Source organism: Pecten maximus, chromosome 17, assembly GCF_902652985.1.
Source record: "Pecten maximus chromosome 17, xPecMax1.1, whole genome shotgun sequence".
Taxonomy (NCBI): Eukaryota; Metazoa; Mollusca; class Bivalvia; order Pectinida; family Pectinidae; genus Pecten; species Pecten maximus.
The window spans coordinates 6293291-6313126 of record NC_047031.1 but is presented as its reverse complement, the minus strand read 5'-3'; the positions used below and the strand labels follow the sequence as shown (position 1 = coordinate 6313126).

General features: G+C 36.8%; 1 protein-coding gene across 1 annotated transcript in view; it reads right to left on the bottom strand.

The window, feature by feature from the left end:
* LOC117315738 (coronin-2B-like) overlaps window positions 1-19836 on the bottom strand; it is a 60613-nt gene that overhangs the window by 28989 nt on the left and 11788 nt on the right. Inside the window, 4 exon segments of the mRNA XM_033870091.1 lie at window positions 732-881; window positions 3380-3496; window positions 5638-5832; window positions 19740-19823. Of these exon segments, the coding sequence (XP_033725982.1) occupies window positions 732-881; window positions 3380-3496; window positions 5638-5832; window positions 19740-19745 (468 nt within the window). The 5' untranslated portion in view covers window positions 19746-19823.

The following is a 19836-nucleotide window of genomic DNA, read 5'->3' as shown; positions in this document are numbered from 1 at the left end:
CCACCCCCAGCAATTATCAAATTAGTTGAGAAAAAAATAAATAAATAAAACCGATCATCAACAACGATTTTGAAAATGCAACTATTTAAAAATTTCTACAACTGTCACAAATCTTTGGCTTTTCGTATTTTTGTAATGCTACTTAAACAAGATGTTGATTTTACCAGTATATTAACTGGTCAGTTACAAACATTTTTTTCATTAAATAGTCTAAGATTAGATTTAATGAATGCTTTGTTTGTGTTTTGGTACTTAAAATACTGACAATTGAAGTCTTAGGCATGTAATAAATGTACAAGATGTTCATAAATTTTCTACCAAGGGACAATGCTGTACTTTCAGGGTTTTTTTTCACTTGTTTGGGAAGGGCTTTTTTTTTCTAATCTTAGGAAGAAAATTGGTGAATCGAAAAAAAAATTTCCAGAAGTAAACTGCAAATTTTCGGAATTTGGCTTAAACATGAAATAATTTCAATTTGGAATGGGACCCATGCATTAACAGTAACAAAGAAACCTCAGAATCTGACTTTATTTAGAAAACCAACTATAATTGATAAACAATTAATTTAGAGTTTCCAATTATCAATTCTGAAAGTGAATCAGAAGGTTGTAGGTTCACCAACAATATGTGTCTAATTCCAAAAACCATTGAAGGAGCTATGTCATCCCAGGTGAGTGGCTTAGGCTTGGCTGGACCAGAGAGTCTATGTTACTAGCACATATAAAATTTACCTTAAAATCCATTCCTGTACTGAGCAGAATGTTTTCTGCAGTTGGATGCCAATCAATGTAGGTTGCTCGGCGACTGTGTCCATGGAGATCGACCAGCCACTCGGTCAGATTTCCTGCCAGACCTTTCTCCGGTACCTGCCACACCTTTACCTAGTAATGATAAATGGAGTTCAACTTTTACTACCAACTCACAATGTACCAAACACTCACGCACTCTAAACTAGTAAGAGATTCTTTATTTTACATTTCTTTACTTTTTTTTATCATTCTCCAAAACTTTGATATTCTCTTATTTCTGTACATATTAAGTAGATAAATAAGATGTACCCCATGAAATTCCATTGTAGCAGCCTCTTTTGGTATGTAGCTTTTGGTCATAAAAAACAATCATTTTCAGGATGATGTTATTAATTCTTTTCACTTGTAAATTTCTTAATTTGATTGCCTATTAAGGTATTTTGGTGATAATTTGCTTATTTCTGTAATTATTTATGGATCGTTGTAATTATTTATGTACTTTTGTAATTATTTATGAATTTATCTGTATTTTTGTTGTAATATATGTATCATTTTTGTAAAACAAAATTGTATTTTTGTTATAATTTATGTATTTTTGCAATAATTTATATATTTTTGTAATCATTTATATATTTTTGGTAATTTTCTATGTATTTGCATGAATTTTTGTAATAATTAATGTATTTTGTAATAATATGTTTATTTTTGTAATAATTTATGTATTTTTGTTATAATTTATATACTTTTGTAATAATATATTTATTTTTGTAATAATCTGTGTATTTTTGTAATAATCTATGTATTTGTCAGTATTTTTGTCATAATTTATGTATTTTTGTCATAATTTATGTATTTTTGTAATAATCTATGTAATAATCTTTGTATTTTTGTAATAATCTATGTATTTGTCAGTATTTTTGTAATAATTTATGTATTCTTGTAATTATCTATGTATTTGTCAGTATTTTTGTAATAATTAATGCATTTTTGTCATAATTTATGTATTTTTGTAATAATCTATGTATTTTTGTCATAATCTATGTATTTTTGTAATAATCTATGTATTTGTCAGTATTTTTGTAATAATTTATGTATTTTTATAATAAACTATTTTTATGCTGTCTATGATGTGGCATTAATGATTATTTGATGTCCGACACGAAAGTTCCAGAATTAAACAATTCTGTTCACAAGAAAACACTGTGCTCCAAGTGTTTAAAACTTTCTTGATGATGATAAATGCAGTTAACGGCGTGTATCTGTGTATCTACAAAGACTAATTGTCTTTTCATCATCGTGTAGGGAACAGGAAATTGTTGCTGTGTTGTTGAATTTATGTTAAAGAAAATGAAATGAGAGAAAAGCAAGAGTTGTCAGAAAACAATATATATATATAGCTCGCCAAGTAGGCGAACGCCATAAGACAATGAAGATAAAACAATGTCAGCAAGTAAGTTAAAGTAGGTCAAAGTTCATGGTCAAGTTCAGCTACAGGTCTGTAAATGTAGTACCGATTCAAAGGTTTGTGACAAGAGCCACATGTTAAATTTGAAAGCCCTATCACATATGGTTAACATACTGTGGTCAAGGTTAAATGTTTTTAGAATCAGGTCAAAGGTCGCAGTCAAGGTCAGTAGGACCACATATTATAGTACCAATGGAAAAGTCTTATCTCAAGGCCAAGATTAAAATAGAACTGTCGCCCGGATGGCTGACTAAATATGAGCAATATGCCTTAATTTAATCAATTTTAATTTTGAGAAAAGGAAATTGGCATGCATATCTACACATGATCATTAATATTTGTGTGAAGTTTCATTGGAATCGGCCCATCGGTTTAAGAGGAGTTGTCCGGACAAAATTTGTCTACAGACAGACGACGGGGCGGGGGTATGATAAAAATAATTAGAAGAAGGTCAAAGGTTACAGTCAAGGTAAGCAGGACCAATTCATATAGTGCCAATGAAAAGGTCTTATCTCAAGGACCACCTATATCAAACAATCTAAGCTATATCATCATTAGTAATGACTCTTTTATAAAAACTTCAACCTAGATATCCATAGGGATGTCACTGAAGTTGATGATAGAGGTATAGCAATATCTTCCCTAGACTTCTTCCTGGCCAGCTCATAATACTGCAGCTAAAAACATCTTTGACCAATGATTATCTTTCCCTGATTTTACAGGGGCCTGTACCTTTTCCATTGGGAAAATAAGGCCATATTTTTTTAATGTCTGAAAAAAAGTACTTTCTTCCAAGCTTAAAAAGAATCATAAAAACTATGTTTAAATATCATTTGAATATGCATACTATAGCTATGATCAATCTATTATAACATTTACTTGTATATACATTATTTGAAATGTATTATGATCATCATTTCTTCATATTTATTAACAAACAAGGAAACTTTCAACTTCTGATTGGGAAAATATAAACTAAAAATTTGAACAGCAAAATTTCTCTAGTGGAAGGGGCCTGTATTCGACCCCAAATCAACCCCAAAAAGATCACTGTTGACTGTCGTTATATTTCAATATCAAGAACCATGAAACAATAAACAATATGACAAATCTCCAAGAATCATACTTGTATAACAGACATTTGAGAGACTCTTTGACAACTTACTGTGTTATCATCGGAGCACGAAGCTATCATGTAGTCACTAAAGGGACTCCATTTTATATCCAACACCTTCCCAGCATGCCCGGAAATTCGTGGTGCATTGACATCAACTCTTCCAGTCTGTGAAAGGATAAAGTAATTGATTTGGAGTTTAAAATCCTCCTTAATACATCATGAATTTAAACTACAATTATCATTGATACATGTTACGAAAAAGAATCATTCCTGGTTCCAGATTTTTGCGGATGAGTGAAACAATATTACTTTCTGACACAGCATTGGAGTTATATAATCATATATAAAATGCATGCATTGCTGGTCATGTCAACTTACTTAGTGTGTATAGAGATAAAACCTGATGTAAAGGGAGACAACTCACCTGATGTAAAGGGAGACAACTCCATTGATGTAAAGGGAGACAACTCACCTAATGTAAAGGGAGACAACTTATCTGATGTAAAGGGAGACAACTTACCTGGTGTAAAGGGAGACAACTTACCTGATGTAAAGGGAGACAACTCACCTGATGTAAAGGGAGACAACTTATCTGATGTAAAGGGAGACAATTTACCTGATGTAAAGGGAGACAACTTATCTGATGTAAAGGGAGACAACTTATCTGATGTAAAGGGAGACAACTCATCTGATGTAAAGGGATACAACTCACCTGATGTAAAGGGATACAACTCATCTGATGTAAAGGGAGACAACTCCTCTGATGTAAAGGGAGACAACTCACCTGATGTAAAGGGAGACAACTTACCTGATGTAAAGGGAGACAACTTACCTGATGTAAAGGGAGACAACTCCTCTGATGTAAAGGGAGACAACTCACCTGATGTAAAGGGAGACAACTTACCTGATGTAAAGGGAGACAACTTACCTGATGTAAAGGGAGACAACTTATCTGATGTAAAGGGAGACAACTCACCTGATGTAAAGGGAGACAACTCACCTGATGTAAAGGGAGACAACTTATCTGATGTAAATGGAGACAACTTATCTGATGTAAAGGGAGACAACTCACCTGATGTAAAGGGAGACAAGTTATCTTATGTAAAGGGAGACAACTCACCTGATGTAAAGGGAGACAACTTATCTGATGTAAAGGGATACAACTCATCTGATGTAAAGGGATACAACTCATCTGATGTAAAGGGAGACAACTTATCTGATGTAAAGGGATACAACTTACCTGGTGTAAAGGGATACAACTCATCTGATGTAAAGGGATACAACTTAACTGGTGTAAAGGGATACAACTCATCTGATGTAAAGGGATACAACTCACCTGGTGTAAAGGGATACAACTCATCTGATGTAAAGGGATACAACTCACCTGGTGTAAAGGGATACAACTTATCTGATGTAAAGGGATACAACTCATCTGATGTAAAGGGATACAACTCATCTGATGTAAAGGGATACAACTTAACTGGTGTAAAGGGAGACAACTCACCTGGTGTAAAGGGAGACAACTCACCTGATGTAAAGGGATACAACTCCTCTGATGTAAAGGAAGAAAACTTACCTGGTGTAAAGGGAGACAACTCATCTGATGTAAAGGGATACAACTCATCTGATGTAAAGGGAGACAACTTAACTGGTGTAAAGGGAGACAACTCACCTGGTGTAAAGGGATACAACTCCTCTGATGTAAAGGAAGACAACTCCTCTAATGTAAAGGGAGACAAGTTTTTATAATCTTATGTAAAGGGAGACAAGTTATCTTATGTAAAGGGAGACAACTTACCTGATGTTAAGGGAGACAACTTTCCTGATGTAAAGGGAGACAAGATACCTGATGTAAAGGGAGACAACTAACCTGTTGTGAAGGGAGACAACTAACCTGTTGTGAAGGGATATAACAAACCTGATTTTAAAGGAGACAATTTACCTGGTGTAAAGTTAAACACTTTACCTGATTTAAAGGGAGATAACTCACCTCATATAAACGAGAGTAAAGTTATATTTCAAGAAAGATAATTTATCTGATGTAAAGGGATGCAATCAAACAGGTGCAAATAATGACTATTCACCTGATATAAAGGGGGAAACTCACTTGATAAAAAGGGAGACAACTAACCTAATCAATGTAAAGGGATACAACCAAGCTGATGTAAAGGCAGGATATTTACCTGATGTAAAGGGAGACAACTTACTTGGTGTATATGGTGACAATTTACTCAATGCAAAGGTAGAGAACTTGCCTGATGTAAAAGCAGAGGACGACTTACATGGTGTAAAGGGAGACAACTTACATGGTGCAGAGGAAGACACAAAAATGATCCACCTCCTGAGGATTCAACAACCACAGCAAGAAATTTTGGGTTAACAGCACAAAAGTTACTGTCATGGGCATTCCGTGTAATTTTGATGTTCTCGTAGCATAGTTCCTTACGATGCCCTCGTCCAAAAACATGACGGAATTTGGAGCTCCGGACTTGAAAAGGCATCTGTAAAATAAAATAAAAATCAATTAATTCCTTTGAGTTGTTTACCATTAGAGAAACGTTATATTTTCATTCAGCGTCAAAGAAAATTCATTTTTAATATTTTGATTCATTGTCATATTGCATAACAATCTCTACTTAAGTATATTAACACCACTTTTAATTTCTTTTCAATCAGTTTTTCCCCAATATTTAAGTAAAGGTTTATTTTTCAAATGCAACAAAGAACGAGGTAATCAATAATTAGATAACCCAGTTAATGTGGTCTGATCTGAAACGTTCTATTAACTACTATCAGGGATTTTCCGAAAAAATTTTGTCCAGGTCAAGAGTTCATTGAATTGGGAGTTTTTTTACATGACAAAATGAGAAATTAGGAAACAAAGGAAAGTGAAATTCAAACAAATTCATGTTCTTCTCAATAGATATTACATTTATTTATTTTTTTTATTTCATTTGGTATTTACATCTGTTATTTATTCAAAATTTCCTAAGGTCTTTTCTCATCAAGCATGTTCAATGAATCTTGAAAAATTAACCTTTATTTTGGGAATTGTCAGTGGCAAATCTTCACAAGATTTTCATTAGGGGAAGGGTCCTTTTAACGAACCCAGATTCTATTGTAGGAATAATCTTGACTATATTATATGCATGTATACAGAGTAGATTATTGTCAAGAGAAACATGTAGAGATTTAACATGTTTAATCAATCTTAACAAACAATGAACAATCTTTCCATTAGAAAACCAGAGTCTAGGGTATAACATGTCTTAACATTTAAACACATCACATCCATGCTGTCATGCAAATTGACCACAAGTAAGGTCACAGTAATTGTTATAACATCAATTAATTAAAAGACAAGAAAAAAATATATAAATATCATTAAGTCACAAGATAAGCATTTAAAATCACATTTAATTCAATTCTAGATTTTTTGAACTTTATATATACAAGTGTGTACAGCACATTGCCAAAACATCCTCTTGATTTACTTGAGCACCAAGTATGAAGCTTCTGTGATAAATAATCAAACCAAGACAATTTCAAAGGTCAAAGGTCAAACTAGGTCAAAGTGACTTTTTTTGTGATATGATACACTGCTTCAGCAAGGTAAGATTACTTTCCAAAGACATGAAAAATTGGAGACAGAGCCAATACAATAGTTTACAGAGAGATGGCCAGGCGGACGGACCATCAGACAGACGGTCAATACAAACCTTAGTACACTCTCCCACACCAAGATTAAAGCGGAAGACTCATAAACAATAAGTTCTTACAATCAATCAGAAGCTAAGATGTATTTAAGATTTCAAATATGCCCATGCAAACCTAGTTGACAGCCATTATACAACTGAAGAATTGTAGAAAAGGAAACAGAAAACTTTCTGTCATCAAGCTAAGAGAGCACTGATGATGTCTCAATGATAATGAATCACAAAATAATATCACTTCACGTTATAGTAATATCAAGGTTTGACCAAAATTAAATGTCTTAGCTAATCAAGGTCAAAGCAGCCATCTTTGATTTTAAATCAACAATCTGTAGAAAAACAATTTCAGGTCAAAACCGCGTCATCACTCAGCAGGTCATCAAGATGATGGTGTTGATGATTTGATATATAAATAAGACTTAGTGAAGGTTTGTAAAACAATACAAAACTAAATCTCCTTAGAGACATAAAACAATACAAAACTAAATCTCCTTAGAGACATAAAACAATACAAAACTAAATCTCCTTAGAGACATAAAACAATACAAAACTAAATCTCCTTAGAGACATAAAACAATACAAAATCGTATCTCCTTAGAGACATAAAACAACACAAAGCTATATCTCCTTAGAGACATAAAACAATACAAAACTAAATCTCCTTAGAGACATAAAACAACACAAAACTAAATCTCCTTAGAGACATAAACAATACAAAACTAAATCTCCTTAGAGACATAAAACAATACAAAACTAAATCTCCTTAGAGACATAAAACAATACAAAATCGTATCTCCTTGGAGACATAAAACAACACAAAGCTATATCTCCTTAGAGACATAAAACAATACAAAACTAAATCTCCTTAGAGACATAAAACAACACAAAACTAAATCTCCTTAGAGACATAAAACAATACAAAACTAAATCTCCTTAGAGACATAAAACAATACAAAACTATATATCTCCTTAGACACATAAAACAATACAAAACTAAATCTCCTTAGAGACATAAAACAATACAAAATCGTATCTCCTTAGAGACATAAAACAACACAAAACTAAATCTCCTTAGAGACATAAAACAATACAAAATCGTATCTCCTTAGAGACATAAAACAACACAAAACTAAATCTCCTTAGAGACATAAAACAATACAAAACTAAATCTCCTTAGAGACATAAAACAATACAAAATCGTATCTCCTTAGAGACATAAAACAATACAAAACTAAATCTCTTTAGAGACATAAAACAATACAAAGCTATATCTCCTTAGAGACATAAAACAATACAAAACTAAATCTCCTTAGAGACATAAAACAATACAAAACTAAATCTCCTTAGAGACATAAAACAACACAAAACTAAATCTCCTTAGAGACATAAAACAATACAAAACTAAATCTCCTTAGAGACATAAAACAATACAAAACTAAATCTCCTTAGAGACATAAAACAATACAAAACTAAATCTCCTTAGAGACATAAAACAATACAAAATTGTATCTCCTTAGAGACATAAAACAACACAAAACTAAATCTCCTTAGAGACATAAAACAATACAAAATCGTATCTCCTTAGAGACATAAAACAACACAAAATTAAATCTCCTTAGAGACATAAAACAATACAAAACTAAATCTCCTTAGAGACATAAAACAATACAAAGCTATATCTCCTTAGAGACATAAAACAATACAAAATCGTATCTCCTTAGAGACATAAAACAATACAAAATCGTATCTCCTTAGAGACATAAAACAATACAAAACTATATCTCCTTAGAGACATAAAACAATACAAAGCTATATCTCCTTAGAGACATAAAACAATACAAAATCGTATCTCCTTAGAGACATAAAACAATACAAAACTATAAATCTCCTTAGAGACATAAAACAATACCAAGCCATATCCTCCTAAAGACATTATACCCTTCATTTGAATGACAATGAATCACCTTAATTATGGGAAAGTTTAAGGATCAACATCATGATCTTAATTGGGAATATTCAATTTCCTTCTACAATATGAAGTCAGACATGGTTGATGCTTGTTGATAATGCCTTTAGAGGCTAGAGCTGAGGACTTTTGATATCTATATGAAACAAGAAGCAATGAGGGATTAATACACAGACATGCTGCTGATGTAAAAATTAGTCAAGTTAAACAGACATGAATCGGGCTGAAAGTCAAGCTAAGAGACATCAAACGGGCTGAAAGTCAAGCTAAGAGACATCAATCGGGCTGAAAGTCAAGCTAAACAGACATGAATCAGGCTGAAAGTCAAGCTAAATAGACATGAATCGGGCTGAAAGTCGAGCCAAACAGACATGAATCGGGCTGAAAGTCAAGCTAAACAGACATGAATCAGGCTGAAAGTCAAGCTAAGCAGACATCAATCAGGCTGAAAGTCAAGGTAAACAGACATCAATCGGACATTAAGTTAAGCTAAACAGACATCAATCGGGCTGAAAGTCAATCCAAACGGACACAACTGGGCTAAAAGTCAAGCTAGACACTGATTGGAGTTTACAGACAATCTAAAAGCCAACATTGATTGGACTGAAAAACAGGCTAAAAAAGACATTCATTGGATTGAACGGCATGCTTAAAACAGACATCGATCGGACGGAAGGACAAGCTAAAAACAGACATTGATCGGACTGAAAGACAAGCTAAAAACAGACATCAATCGTACTGAAAGACAAGCAAACACAGACATTGATCGGACTGAAAGACAAGATAAAAACAGACATTGATCGGACTGAAAGACAAGCTAAAAACAGACATTGATCGGACTGAAAGACAAGCTAAAAACAGACATTGATCGGACTGAAAGACAAGCTAAAAACAGACATCAATCGTACTGAAAGACAAGCTAAAAACAGACATTGATCGGACTGAAAGACAAGCTAAAAACAGACATTGATCGGACTGAAAGACAAGCTAAAAAAAGACATTGATCGGACTGAAAGACAAGATAAAAACAGACATTGATCGGACTGAAAGACAAGCTAAAAACAGACATTGATCGGACTGAAAGACAAGCTAAAATAAGACATTGATCAGACTGAAAGACAAGCTAAAAACAGACATCGATTTGACGTAAGGACAAGCTAAAAACAGACACCAATCGTACTGAAAGACAAGCAAACACAGACACTGATCGGACTGAAAGACAAGCTAAAAACAGACATTGATCGGACTGAAAGACAAGCTTAATACAGACATTGATCGAACTGAAAGACAAGCTATAAAAGACAGATCATACTTGGGTCCGTAAGCTATCTAAGTCAGCCATCTCTCTCTTCTTGTTGGGATCTCAGGTTGATGGTTGTATGAGAGAGATATTTAAGGAGATAGGAAGAAAGAAGACTGTCAGTAGGAGTTAGAAGGATGAACAGATGGCTGAAAGAATAAAGAGGAGACAAATACTAGATCAATAGATGAATTATTAATGAATTACGATGCATCAATTAGTCACCAGCTCTGAGATAATATGGACTACACTTTCTGATTTGTACAGTGCATTGCATACATTTACTCATTGTAAAACATCAATGCAATATTTTTGTGTTAGATAAGAAGGCCTTTTAAATTAGAGATTAAAACTCGGAAGATATGCTTGTTACATGTATTTTGTAAATTGTCAAGATAAAGTATCATTATGTGACCATGACCATCAGAGAGACAATATTTTTGACTAATTTGTATGCCAGACTCACTACTACAGAGCGCAATTTTCTATTGATTTGTATGCCAGACTAGCTACTATATATATATGGACAACATTTTCTATCGAATCAATCAATGAATTTGAATGAGTGACAAATCATGAAATGTGACACATCAAATCAATGATGTCATGATGATGAGTATAACACATACTTACTGCTGCATGAATAATAATGTATGATAATGGGAGGGGGAGGAACCTGAGACAGGTAAAACCATCAGGTGTAATAATGTATGATAATGGGAGGGGGAACCTTAGACAGGTAAAACCATCAGGTGTAATAATGTATGATAATGGGAGGGGGAACCTTAGACAGGTAAAACCATCAGGTGTAATAATGTATGATAATGGGAGGGGAAGGAACCTTAGACAGGTAAAACCATCAGGTGTAATAATGTATGATAATGGGAGGGGGAACCTTAGACAGGTAAAACCATCAGGTGTAATAATGTATGATAATGGGAGGGGGAACCTTAGACAGGTAAAACCATCAGGTGTAATAATGTATGATAATGGGAGGGGAAGGAACCTTAGACAGGTAAAACCATCAGGTGTAATAATGTATGATAATGGGGAGGGGGGGGGGGGGGGGGGGGGGGAAACCTTAGACAGGTAAAACCATCAGGTGTAATAATGTATGATAATGGGAGGGGGGGGGGGGGGGAACCTTAGACAGGTAAAACCATCAGGTGTAATAATGTATGATAATGGGAGGGGAAGGAACCTTAGACAGGTAAAACCATCAGGTGTAATAATGTATGATAATGGGAGGGGGAACCTTAGACAGGTAAAACCATCAGGTGTAATAATGTATGATAATGGGAGGGGGAACCTTAGACAGGTAAAACCATCAGGTGTAATAATGTATGATAATGGGAGGGGGAACCTTAGACAGGTAAAACCATCAGGTGTAATAATGTATGATAATGGGAGGGGGGGGGAAACCTTAGACAGGTAAAACCATCAGGTGTAATAATGTATGATAATGGGAGGGGGGGGGGGGGGGGGAACCTTAGACAGGTAAAACCATCAGGTGTAATAATGTATGATAATGGGAGGGGGAGGAACCTTAGACAGGTAAAACCATCAGGTGTAATAATGTATGATAATGGGAGGGGGGGGGGGGAACCTTAGACAGGTAAAACCATCAGGTGTAATAATGTATGATAATGGGAGGGGGAGGAACCTTAGACAGGTAAAACCATCAGGTGTAATAATGTATGATAATGGGAGGGGGGGGGGAACCTTAGACAGGTAAAACCATCAGGTGTAATAATGTATGATAATGGGAGGGGGAGGAACCTTAGACAGGTAAAACCATCAGGTGTAATAATGTATGATAATGGGAGGGGGGGGGGGGGAACCTTAGACAGGTAAAACCATCAGGTGTAATAATGTATGATAATGGGAGGGGGAGGAACCTTAGACATGTAAAACCATCAGGTGTAATAATGTATGATAATGGGAGGGGGGGGGGGGGGAAACCTTAGACAGGTAAAACCATCAGGTGTAATAATGTATGATAATGGGAGGGGGAGGAACCTTAGACAGGTAAAACCATCAGGTGTAATAATGTATGATAATGGGAGGGGGAGGAACCTTAGACAGGTAAAACCATCAGGTGTAATAATGTATGATAATGGGAGGAGGGGAACCTTAGACAGGTAAAACCATCAGGTGTAATAATGTATGATAATGGGAGGAGGGGAACCTTAGACAGGTAAAACCATCAGGTGTAATAATGTATGATAATGGGAGGGGGGGGGGGGAACCTTAGACAGGTAAAACCATCAGGTGTAATAATGTATGATAATGGGAGGGGGGGAACCTTAGACAGGTAAAACCATCAGGTGTAATAATGTATGATAATGGGAGGGGGAGGGGGGGGGGGACCTTAGACAGGTAAAACCATCAGGTGTAATAATGTATGATAATGGGAGGGGAAGGAACCTTAGACAGGTAAAACCATCAGGTGTAATAATGTATGATAATGGGAGGGGGGGGGGACCTTAGACAGGTAAAACCATCAGGTGTAATAATGTATGATAATGGGAGGGGGAGGAACCTTAGACAGGTAAAACCATCAGGTGTAATAACGTATGATATTCCAAGCTAGCTACTTAAAAATATAAGAGAGGCTAACAAGATTGGTTTGGTTTGTTTTTGTTTAACGTCCTATTAACAGCCAGGGTCATTTAAGGACTTGCCAGGTTTTGGAGGTGGAGGAAAGCCGGAGTATGTACCGGGAGAAAAACCACCGGCCTACGGTCAGTACCTGGCAATTCTGCCCCACGTAGGTTTTGAACTCTCAACCCAGAGGTGGAGGACTAGTGATAAAGTTTCCGGACTCCGCCACCACCGCGGCCCCCTGCTAACAAGCTAACAAGAAATGTATTCTATACCAGATCAGAGACGCTCCGGACTCCACCACCACTGCGGCCCCCTGCTAACGAGCTAACAAGAAATGTATTCTATACCAGATCAGAGACGCTCCGGACTCCGCCACCACCACCGCGGCCCCCTGCTAACGAGCTAACAAGAAATGTATTCTACACCAGATCAGAGACAGTGTTCTGGCTGTAGTGACATCATCCTGGGGAGGGAAGCTCACTCACACAATAACATCCCAATCTAAGCCGGAATGTGCCCATCTGAAATATTACCCACACAATCTCACAACTGATCCTTGAAATGGTGATAAGGTCTTTAAGTGTTTCAATACGGAATTTAAACATATATACACTGATAACTTGTCAAGGGATAGCAGAGATTCCAGTCACAATGTGTATCAAATCTTATGTATACTGCCGCAGCAGTTCTGTTTTCCTTATTGTAGACAATATCACAAAATGATAACAAATTCTGCAGATTTTATTTTAGACAATGAAGCCTACAATATGTTCACATTGCTTGTTGGGGGGGGGGGGGGGGGGGGGGGGTGGTATTGTTTTTTTTTATAGTTTCCATGGTGTAAAATTTACACCACTATTAACATACAACCCTGAAACTTAAGTGCATGTGGCTACTTGTAACCATTGTCAGTATCATTCTACACACTAGATATAACAACGTGAGTCCACTATAGGGGAGGGGGTCATTATTTTCATATTTTATGAAGGGATATGTCATTATTTGCTTCTGGCAGCAAGGAAACAGTAAAAAGTACCTGCTTTACACTTAAATTAAGAAAATGATGGTCAGTCATCACTTTCCATGGTCATGGTTAAATTACCATAAACTCTCAGACCACTATACCAGACCGCTATGTATATGTTAGTGAGTTAAAAAATTAGCTGACAGATGGAAGAAACATACAGATGGACACACAAATAGGCTCTGCTGGTGTTAATCACCTTTTTGAAAGTTTTATATTCCACTTAAGACTGAGAGCTGAAGTGTCGAGCCAGCAGGTTTGGATTGGTAAAGAAATCAGTCAAAATTTAACAAACATTTATAGCCAGAATTGAACTTTTTTTTCCAGATGATTTACAACATATAAAAAAATCAAGAGATATCAAATACATAATACACATATATATACTATTCCAGGGCTTTTTCTCACTGGTTTGGGATGGGACCTTTTTGTCTCATTTTGGGAAGAAAATTGGTGAATTGGGAAAGAATTTTTCAGGAGTAAAGTGGAAATTTTAGGAATTTGGCTTTAAAATGAAATAATTTCAATTGGGAATGGGGCCCATTAACGGCCCCAAAAGGCTCCCAGAAAAAGCCCTGTATTCAATGAAAATATTCAAATCTGTACGCATCAGTTTTATATCTTTGAATTTATATGGTACTCCTTATATTGAGTTACATAGCAGTAAGCCGAGGAATTCTACTGTATTATATATTTTATAATGCCTAGTAATAAGCCCATTTGTTGTAGGAATAAGTCAGTATGCTGACTACAGTTGCACAATACAAACCCTGCTTTCATGACTATGCATGTCAAAATTGTTGTGTTAATTGGCTTCCATGGGTTTGTTATAGGACAACTCGTCCCTCTCATTCACTTGCCTATCCGATTGCCCCTCTCCCTCACTCGCCCCTCTCCCTCACTCGCCCCTCTCCCTCATTCGCCCCTCTCATTTATTCTCCCCTCTCCCTCACTCGCCCCTCTCATTTATTCTCCCCTCTCCCACTCGCCCCTCTCCCACTCGCCCCTCTCCCTCACTCGCCCCTCTCCCTCACTCGCCCCTCTCCCTCACTCACCCCTCTCCCTCACTCGCCCCTCTCCCTCATTCGCCCCTCTCATTTATTCTCCCCTCTCCCTCACTCACCCCTCTCCCTCACTCGCCCCTCTCATTTATTCTCCCCTCTCCCCACTCACCCCTCTCCCTCACTCACCCCTCTCATTTATTCTCCCCTCTCCCTCACTCGCCCCTCTCATTTATTCTCCCCTCTCCCACTCACCCCTCTCCCTCACTCGCCCCTCTCCCTCATTCGCCCCTCTCATTTATTCTCCCCTCTCCCTCACTCACCCCTCTCTCCCACTCACCCCTCTCCCTCACTCGCCCCTCTCCCTCACTCGCCCCTCTCATTTATTCTCCCCTCTCCCACTCACCCCTCTCCCTCACTCACCCCTCTCCCTCACTCGCCCCTCTCCCACTCACCCCTCTCCCTCACTCACCCCTCTCCCTCACTCGCCCCTCCCCCACTCACCCCTCTCCCTCACTCACCCCTCTCCCTCACTCGCCCCTCTCCCACTCACCCCTCTCCCTCACTCACCCCTCTCCCTCACTCGCCCCTCTCCCACTCACCCCTCTCCCTCACTCGCCCCTCTCATTTATTCTCCCCTCTCTCACTTACCCCTCGACTTTTATTCACTCACCTCTCTCTCACTTACCCCTCGACTCTCATTCCCTCACCCCTCTCATCCACTCACCTCTCTCTCACTTACCCCTCGACTCTCATTCTCTCACCCCTCTCATCCATTCACTCCTCTCTCCCACTCACTCCTCTCTCTCACTTGACCCTCGACTCTCATCCACTCATCCCTATCACCCACTCTGGCCAGACTACCCATTAAACCTAATAACATGCTTACTTCATGTCTCCCCATTCAATCATCCATGAAACAGCTAAACATCAAACACATCTATCATCCAGCTGACCTTCTACCCCTCTGATTTAAATAGAACTCTCCAATATCTCTATTAAAACATAGATTATACTAACTTATCTGCTCAGTCTATGTGGATATAAGGGGTGACAGGTAGCACAGGTGTATTGTTTACAACAGCTGTAGACACACTTCATTGGTTATATCTATTTACACTTTACATTTGGCCTAAACAGCTGCCAATTAAATACTGGTAACACAATACTGTGTTTATATAAAACTTCTGTGTACCTAGCTAACACTATTAAAGGTCTACACAACTTATAACCAGCTCTGGTTTCACTTATAATGCTGTCCCCGTTATTATACCTGTAAATTAACTTTATCAAATTGAAGCTGAGACCAGGGAGCCTGAGGAGAAATATTCTTGCCAAATGTTTGGCAGCTTTTTAAGAATCTTATCCAAAGGGTTGAGATCCTGTAATTGTCTCATCCTAAAGAGATGAATAGAGTGAATAGTTCTCACAGATGAAGATATGTTTGTCATAATATATATATGTTTGTGTACGTCATGATATCACTGACAAGGAACATGAACGTCATAATAGTTCTCCGTGATGAGGAATGTGTACGTCATAATAGTTCTCACAGATGAAGGCATGTTTGTCATAATATACACGTTTGGGTACGTCATGATATTACTGACAGGGAACATGAACGTCATAATAGTTCTCCGTAATGAGGAATGTGTACGTCATAATAGTTCTCACAGATGAAGATATGTTTGTCATAATATCAACGTGTGTGTACGTCATGATATTACTGACAGGGAACATGAACGTCATAATAGTTCCCTGTGATGAGGAATGTGTACGTCATAATAGTTCTCACAGATGAAGGCATGTTTGTCATAATATACACGTTTGTGTACGTCATGATATTACTGACAAGGAACACGAACATCATAATAGTTCTCCGTGATGAGGAATGTGTACGTCATAATAGTTCTCACAGATGAAGATATGTTTGTCATAATATATATACGTTTGTGTACGTCATGATATTACTGACAGGGAACATGAACGTCATAATAGTTCTCCGTGATGAGGAATGTGTACGTCATAATAGTTCTCACAGATGAAGATATGTTTGTCATAATATATATACGTTTGTGTACGTCATGATATTACTGACAGGGAACATGAACGTCATAATAGTTCTCCGTGATGAGGAATGTGTATGTCATAATATTTCTCACTGACGAGGAACATGTACGTCGTAATAGTTTTCACTGACGAGGAACATGTACGTCATAATAGTTCTCACTGAAGAGGAACATGTACGTCATAACAGTTCTCACTGAAGGGGAACACATGATTTATATGTCATAATAATTCTCACTGACAAGAAATATGCATGTCATAATAGTTTTAACTGATGAGTTTCATATACATTATAATAGCTCTGAGACTGATGGCAGAACACATATACAAGTTTTCACTGAGAAAAACATGTACATCATAATAGTTCTTCTCACTACGAGAAAAGTGTACTTGACAATAGCTCTCACTGACTAGAAATATACACGTTAAAGCTCACACTAACAAGGAAATGTCATAGATCTGAAGTCAATTCCTTCCTCATCATACCATATAATTGATACAAGACAACTGATATCTGTTCTACGATGAAAGTCTCATTAGGCACCAGATTCATTTTCAGTATAATGGTTATTGGTTTTCTGTTTTTCCTGACAATCAATTTTCTATTGAACAGTTAGCTGAAACGTTTGAAATGATACTGAATCATCACCAGTCAATAACTTGTATAAAAGGACACTTGAGTGTACGACAGTGCAACAGCATAGCATGATTACATCACAGAAATCAATCAGACACTGTGTGACACAGTCGTAGTTCTAGTCATCTACATCGGAGTCTGATTGGGAACTGACACAGTCGTAGTTCTAGTAATCGAGATCCGAGTCTGAATGGGAACTGACACAGGACTTCATAGTTATAGTCATTAAGATGAAAGACTGACTCGGACCAATTGGTGCATTATAGTTGGGAGAGAGATTTTACTGTAAGGGAAACTATTAGATTGGCCTGACCAGCCCCATATGTGTTTGTAAAAAAGCTAAATTTGTACAATAAATTTGTACAATAAATTTGTACATTACATTATCTCCCCTTGTTTGAAACTGAGGGGTCTCTAGATTCAAACATATATATCTTAGATACTAATATTATAAAACTCGATTCAATTTATAATTTTAATATTCTAGAGACAGACTTACACTCTCTAGTCATCATGTAGTCTTCTTCAGTATATTTTTTAAAACATTATTAAAATACTGTAAACTTAGATATTTATCAGGAATATATATATGATTTATGTTTAAATGTACCTGATTATAGATATTTTTCAAAAATCTTTACTAAAAATAAGTTTCAAACACTAGTTATGCTTATTTCATCAATTTTCTATGAATGAATACACCCAACAAAATATAAGCAATTGTCTATTTAAACAATTACCAATAAAATAAGATTACCACTATAAACATATAAGATCACCACTAAAATAAGATTTCCACTAAAATAAGATAACCACTTAAATAAAATTACACAAAAATAAAATCAACACTAAAATAAGATTTCCACTAAAATAAGATTACAACATAAAATATGATAACCAGTAAACTAGAACTAACGTTAAAATAAGATTTCACTAAAATGTGTACATTTACAGTAATATATAACATGTACACGACCCCAGTCTAATTGACCTCAGTTCTCTTGTTCCTTATCTCCACATAGAATCATTCACAGGAAGCAGACAGTATCTGGCGTGGAGGTCACAGCATGCCTCCGACTGACATACCAATATAAGGTCTATATTGCTAATGCATTATCATTTTGAGATTATTTTGATATCGGCAAACATCACTGGTTAAACCAGATCTTGTATAATTAATGTTGACCACAGGGAATTGACACAAAATCCTGACCCAGTACAGTCCATATATAATATATAACTACCGAGTTAGAAATTGGCACCATGGAAGTCCCTGTGATGTTGTCTAGTAGATTGTGTAAAAGTGGAGAGTATTAAGGGTCACCTTATATAATTAACTAGCTATAAGGCTGGCAGAAAAAGATGCTTGCCTTGAAAACATGAGGTTGATGGTTGAAAGCACACAGGGTATCCTATTACAGGTTTGGTGCCTATGTTGACCACTCCAAGAGAAAGAGAAATGGACGGGCCGCAGTGGCCGAGTGGTCAAGGTGTCCCGACACTTTATCACTAGCCCTCGATCTACCTCTGGGTTGTGAGTTCGAAACCTCTCCGGGTACTCCTGCTTTCCTTCACCTCCAAAACCTGGCATGTCCTTAAATGACCCTGGCTGTTAATAGGACGTTAAACAAAAACAAACCAAACAAATCAAACCAAGAGAAAGCTATAGGAGACTCAAAGATGCTTTTTGAAGCTATAGAACCTGCAGCTGGGTTGTGGTTATCTTTGGGGGCCAAGACTTTGCGAAAGGGACAGCTGTGTAAAACTGGGGGGCAAAGACTTTGCGAAAGGGACAGCTGTGTAAAACTGGGGGGCAAAGACTTTGTGAAGGGGGCAGCTGTGTAAAACTGGGGGCAAAGACTTGATGAAGGGGTCAGCTGTGTAAAACTGTACAAAAGGTCACCTTATTCAAGCTCAGATAAATTATGAAGTAGCTATATGTATTCAGCATTATATTAAACAGTATGTATTTAACATTGTCAATTATCAATCACTGCCACATTTACAACCAGATGTGATAGACTAATTACTGATCGAAATACAGTGGTACACAAAATGTGATTGGTCAACTGATATGAAAAGCATTAACTTACAGGCATTTTGATTGGTCCAGCACCTTACTTCCTGTTGATGACACACCTTCCTTCTATATCATTTGTATACTTGTCACATGACATCTACAAAAGAAAA